The sequence below is a fragment of the Solanum pennellii genome, chromosome 6 (assembly GCF_001406875.1).
Source record: "Solanum pennellii chromosome 6, SPENNV200".
NCBI lineage: Eukaryota > Viridiplantae > Streptophyta > Magnoliopsida > Solanales > Solanaceae > Solanum > Solanum pennellii.
Genome location: NC_028642.1, coordinates 53,303,558 through 53,310,355, shown reverse-complemented (window position 1 = coordinate 53,310,355; position 6,798 = coordinate 53,303,558). Strand labels below are relative to the sequence as shown.

At 27.9% G+C, this 6,798-nt stretch overlaps 1 protein-coding gene across 1 annotated transcript; it reads right to left on the bottom strand.

The window, feature by feature from the left end:
- LOC107022805 (protein TIFY 6B-like) lies at nucleotides 1-4,278 on the bottom strand. The gene is made up of 6 exons (XM_015223393.2): nucleotides 4,082-4,278; nucleotides 1,188-1,452; nucleotides 988-1,078; nucleotides 687-891; nucleotides 534-591; nucleotides 1-406 (listed from the first exon to the last, which is right to left on the bottom strand). The coding sequence occupies exons 1-6, from the start codon at nucleotides 4,149-4,151 to the stop codon at nucleotides 298-300; spliced, it is 798 nt and encodes a 265-aa protein (XP_015078879.1). The 5' UTR covers nucleotides 4,152-4,278; the 3' UTR covers nucleotides 1-297.
- Between the last annotated feature and the right edge of the window lie 2,520 nt (nucleotides 4,279-6,798).

Sequence of the window (6,798 nt, the reverse complement as noted above, 5' to 3'; positions counted from 1 at the left end):
TAAAAATAGTAATTAAATTGCTACAACAAATATAAAGAACAATTAACATAACTTTGAAAGAGAAAAAAAAAAGAACTTCTTTAAACACCTATAGTATTTTCGGATGAAATTGGCTTCCTACCTATCACAATTACAAGGACAAAAATATCTATAATAATTAATAATCAATGTCACATCTAAGAGATAATTAATAAAGTATACATGAAGGTAAAAAAATAAAAGAGAATTACAATGTAATATTACTACAATCTTCAACATTAACTATTTTGTCATGCATGGTCTTCAATAATTCATACACTAATTTGTAGCAGGAAGTGGAGTACTTGAGCCTGAGGAGTTTATTGTAAAGTTCATCATATGTTGTGAACTTTGCTTGCCATTTCCATATGGTGATGCACTCACTACCCTGAAATATAAAATATGTTTTATCAGATATCACAACGATTAAAATAGTGCTATTAACACTTTTTGATGCTACCACTATAGTTTTGAATATTGTTGACACGTCAGTATATAAAACTTAAAACTCTAACCTTTCCTTGCGTCTCTCCAAGAACCTAGCCAAGGATGCCTTGCGAGCCTGAGGAACAGCTGTACAAAATAAACAAAAAGGCTATCAATATTGTGCTCGAAAAAATCTTTTACCTCATAAACCACGTCAAAATTAGATATAGGTACGTACGTACCTGATAAGTTATGATTGAGAGGTTGACGAGATTCTTGAGAAGTAACGATTTTCGATAGCTCAGGGGATTTTAGGACTCCGATTGATCTGATAATTGTTGTTTCATTCGTATTATTATTATTATTATTATTATGATCAAGAGAAGGAGAATTTCGAATTGTTGTACTAATTGGTGCATTTCCAGCAAGTAACATAATAGCTTGAGCCTGAAATTAAAAATATCGATCGAAGAATAATTAATTTCTGATTAATATCAAATACTAACAAAATAAAAATTAATGATTTGTGTCGATAGGATATACCTTCTCTGGTGAAATATTATCGTAAACACAGACAGAACCAGCATAAAACATGGTCAATTGAGCAGGTCCTGGTGATGGTCTAGGTGCACCCCTGCAGTACAGACATTTTTTAGTTACGACTATAAAAGTATGTTATAATTATTATGTTATATAAAATGAAACGGTTGATAATTTCGTAAAATCGAATTTGCCTAACGTACCTCAATTCAGTGGTGCCCACAACACCATTGCGTGTTGGGACATGATGTGCACCAATTTGAGTAGTGTATGGTCTATGAATTGTGTCAACAAGTTTAGTAGTTGTGGTTATGGTCACTAATCCAGCTGATGCAAGAGATTCGAAACCAATCTTAGGCTTATTATTATTATTAATATTAATAATATTCTCTTGGTCCTTGAAAGAAAGGTGGTATTGAGGATGAGCCTTGTTAGAATATGACCAATGCATTACCGAACTTGTTGATCCTGTATTTCTAAGATATTCAGAATAATAATTTTGAAGAACTTGATAAGAAACAATAACGTTTAAACAATATTTACAAAATAAGAAACTTTAAACTAGTAAAAAGAAATTGAGGATTTGAAACAAATAGAAATAATAGACAATATTTTTCTCAAAGAAAAAAAGCAGTCCACTGAATATATACACAATGTGTTCTTGAAGAAATTATTTCTCTCAAGTACCCGAGGTTAATAAAATGTATTCTTCTAGGATTGGACGATCTTACTTACCAGTGTATTGGTATCTAAAATGACGGTGTTAGCAAAGTACACTTTAAAATACTAAATTTAGTAGACATTTGGCCGTGCGATACCATATCTCAATATGAAATTGTGTGATGGATACCAATTATTGACCAGATCTTGCTTTAATTCTATATTTTCTTATAATATTAGTCAAACGTATAGCTGAAGAAGAGGGGGTGAACATGTCTGTGGATTTTAAAATTAGCCTGTTAAGTGCATCTGATGGGAGATAATAAATTAAAATTAAATCAAGATCTGGTCAAAACAGTGATATTAATATATTATGTGTTTGTTCTGCATTCTAAATCTAGTGGGTGGCCAAGACGTAATTGTTTATTGTTTATTGTTTATTGCTAATTCATGTTAGGAAAAAATAGGTGATTAACTAAATTTATTCTATTTAATTATTCATCATAGTTATAGTTTGCTATAATTATTATTCGCAACTAACATTATACATTAATTATGTGGATTGATTTTGAGATTGTACAATTAGTCACATTTTTATATATATAATTCGGCAGAATATACAAATACATAGGTATAATATACAAATATCTAACCGATATACATATATAATTCACCTCTCTCCCACTCTCTGCCCTCTCACGTTGGCAGTGGCGGAGCCACAGTATGTTTAGGGCCCCCTTCGCTGGAAAATTATATTATTTTTATATGGTTAAAATATTTTTATAGGTATATATAGTAGATGTGGAACCCCGTTCGGCTATTTCGTATGTCTATTTCTTCAGATTTTGAACCCGCTTATCCAAAATTCTGGCTCCGCCTCTGCTCGTTAGCCTCTCTCCTCCTCTTCCAATTTCGCTCGTCTCTCTCCTCCCTCTCTCAATCTCACTTGCCATATATATAAATATATATGTATAATATACAATTATCTAACTGATATACATATACAATTAACCTCTTCCACTCTCTGTCATCTCTCACTCGTCTCTCTCCTCTCTCTCCCAGTCTCGCTCGCCTTTCTCCTCCCTATAACATGTAGCTATGAATTGTAATTATTAAACTATAACTATGGAGAGTAGTTAGCTTACTTTTGAGTGGCTATATGTGAAAGTTCCTCATTTATTTGATTACTCGCTCTGTCTAACTTTATGTGGTACTTTTTTGATTTCGAGATTCAAAAAAGTCTATCTTTAATCGTACTTTTGTTATATATTTTTTAAGTATTTTGAATTATCAATTATTATAATAATTTTTGGTCAAACTTAAACTGGTTGACTTTGAAAAACGAAAAATATGTACAATATTAGGCGATTTTATGCTAGCGCTGCTCATTAACGCGTCTCTTTAATTTAAGAAGATAAGTTTAGGTTTTACGCACGGGAAATATTAATATAATAATATTATCAATTATTTCTTATAGGATAATTATAAATAATTTATCATATGATACTATCAACTATATAACAGATTTAAAGTTGATTTACTTAATTATTACTTTTCCTTCATTATTTATATTATGTCGTTATTTTTATAAGTTATGCTAAATATATAGCTAGCCTTTGGAAATGACTCTTTCTTGTAAGACTCATAGTTTTCAACCTTACGAGCAAACATTAAATTGTTATCTAACGTTTCTCATAAAAATTTCAATTTGTTAAAAAAAATGAAATAAAGGTCATAAGTTACTAAAAAAAATGGCATTTAATCATGAATAATTATACCAAAAAGAGATAATCCGTAATCTCCTATAGTTTAAACAGATTAACTTAGTTATAGCAATCATTAAAATGCACTACATATGTGTATGATATAACTTAAATTTTATAATAATTTGTGTTAGCTAACTATATAGACTAATAATAATAATTAAAAAAAAAAAAAAAAGGTAGATCATAGGTGCATGTTACTAATGTACTATATCCAACTCAGCCAAAATGCAAAAGCAAATCACGTTGAAAGGAATCCAACGTTCTAATAAAACACTAAAACCATAGTATTCACAAGTTTACACAACAAACATCATAAAAATAAAAATAAAAACTTCTATATTTTCCAGTATAATATTTCTAATATTATAATTCCACAAACCAAGATTTAAACCATATATTTTGACCTACATGCAAATACCCATTTTTGGGTTTAATTAGTTTCTTGAGAATCCACATGCATGGACAGATTCATATTGATTTCACGAGAATAAATAAGAAAAGAATTGGAGCAGAAATGATAACACTACTATTTTTGATTTGATACGAAATCTTAAGTATTACAGAAAATTTTATGGTATTAGACTAAAGATATATAGAGTCTTCGATATTTTTATAGTCTTCAACATATTAAGTGAAAAATCAAAATTAAAATGGAGGGAGTATATTCATACCAGCTGGATCCGTGGCCGGTTCTTCAAGGACTTCTTGTTTTACCGTCAACCCCATGAAATCCCTCTCCATTCGATCAAATTAATTCACTACAACTCAAAGTTGAAACGCTCAATGTAATTCAGAAAATGTGTATTTATCGAAATAATTAATTGAGAGATTGGTGCTGAGAAGACGAAGGCAAAATTATGAGAGAAATAAGAACTATAGAAGGAATTAAATGAAATTAAAGCTTAAGCTCGCTTCATTTATAAAGATTCGTAGAAAATTGCCCACGTTATTCTTTATTCTAATTTTCAACGTATTATAATTGGTCTTTGTCCATGAAGTTTTCATATTTTATTAAAAATTAAATTTAAAAAATAGAGATTTACACAGCTGTACTTAACATTGATGCATGCACCATGTTTTTCGAAAAAAATAATAATAGGTAAATCAATTTTCTATTATGTTTGATTATTGAATGTACAATATAATACAGATTTATGATTAATGGTACAGGACAACTTAATTTTATAATATTCTTCAATAGTTTAAAACAATTTGTAATAGTCAACTTATATGTTAAATTGCACGGTACGAAAATTAATTACGCAATCAAATTATTTAATAATATATTTTGAAACAATTTATTATATTTTTTGTTCTACCCTGTAAACTAGGAATATCTTTATCAAATAATTTGCAAAAAGTATACTAGTACTAGAAGAAGCGTCAATAAGAAAATTTGGAATTGTAATATAATGGCTATTAATTACTTCTAATTTACGTTGCACGACACATATATTTTTTAAATAACTTTTGAAAATTGTCTAGGCTGAATTATTTTTTTTCGGCAAAATTATGGTTTAAATTTATTCTGTATATGAGATAAAAGTTTGAAAAACTTCAATAAGTTTAATAAACCTACAAAATTTACTACTAACTAAGATGAATCAAACTTGATTCGTTCAATCTCTATGATATTATCTTAGCTATAAGTTACGATTTTTTGTTAAAAATTGTTAGTATTAATCTTTATTTTTTTTCCCTCTACTTTGTAAAGAATCATTCTTAATCCAATAAATAAATATATATTTACATCTTTTAACGAGTTGCTATATTATGCTTGATAAGCAACAAGTTTTTTAAAAGTTGAAGATTTTTAGAAAAAATTGTAAGCAAAAAAATATAAAAATAAGGTCATCCTTTATGATATTCTATTTTGTGCAATTTTCTCCGATTGGCTCCTACTTACTCCTTATAAATATAAAATAATAATTAGTGGTGATAATTCATGTTATATATATGTACGAGTCTAATAATATTTATATTAATGTTAATTATACTTTTACGATATGTAAAATAATATTTACAATTAAATGTACTATAAATTATTTTATAAGTTAGAGAATAAGTTATAAATTGATTTTTAAATTTGAATTATACTTTTAAATTTTCAGGGTGAAAGAAGTGATTTTCAAAACTTTGTTTTTTTTGGATCAACAAAAAAACATTCACTTGTTGTATCCATATTTTTGCTATTTGGATAAACAACCCGTTCTACATTTAAATATTAATTATTTATTTTAAATTATTTTTCAAAATCTAATATTTTATATATATTATGATAATACCAAGGAGTTTACTTTTGCCCCTTTTCTTTCTTTCTTTTATAAAATAAAACAATTAAAATGACAAGATTCGCAATTTAAAATGTACAATTAAGAATTATATGGCTAATAATGAGAATCTTTATCCTACTCCATCTTCTTTAATAAGTGGTGTAGAAGGTCAAACTAATTAAATTTTAGATTATCATATTTATAGATGTGAGATTGTTCATTGTATATAGCTTAAAAAGTAGTTGTAGTTCTTAATAAACTAATAAGGGGTGTCAAATTTGGATCACTTGATTAAATAATTATCTATTTTAATTTAAAATATAATAATATCTTGTTTTAAAATTTTCAAATAAGAGTTTGTTTTAAAACAAGTAGCATGGTACGCATTAAAAATATCCATTATTTTAAAATTTAATTAATTATAATATAATAAACACGAAGATAATTCTTTAAGGAGCATTATTTTGAAGGAAAATTGTATATAATGGTAAATTAATAAATCAAATTAATTGCTATAACTTTTCTTTGATTTAATTGTGTCCCGTAGCAAACTGTTTGCCAGTCATCTCTCTCCCTCAAACTCTCGCTCGCCACTCTCCTCTCTCGCTCGCTTCCTCTCACTTTTATACAAATGCAAGTGTATAAAATTTGTTTCTATTTGTATAAAGCAGAGGAAATTGTATAAATACATATATTTTTGTTCACTTCTCTCCCCTCTCCCAGATCTCGCTCGCCACTCTCCCTAATCTCGCTCGCCTCTTTCGCTTATACAAACAGAAGCGAAATGTATAAACTGTGTTTCTGTTTGTATAAAGTGAAAGAAAATTGTATATACACATGCAAATACATATATTTTCGTCTTATACACTTATAATTATACAATAAAAATACTCCCCTGCCCAGTTTCTTTTGCCTTTCTCTCTTTCTCCTTTTATAAAAGTTCAAATTCTATATAATTTCTCTCTTTCTCGTTTTATACAATTCGATTCAACTGTATATTCCCTGCCCAATAATCTTTTGCCTTTCTCTCTTTCTCATTTTATACAAATTCAAATTGGATATGATCGTTCTATACACTTATAATAATATAATTCGTTTTATACACTTCGTTTTTA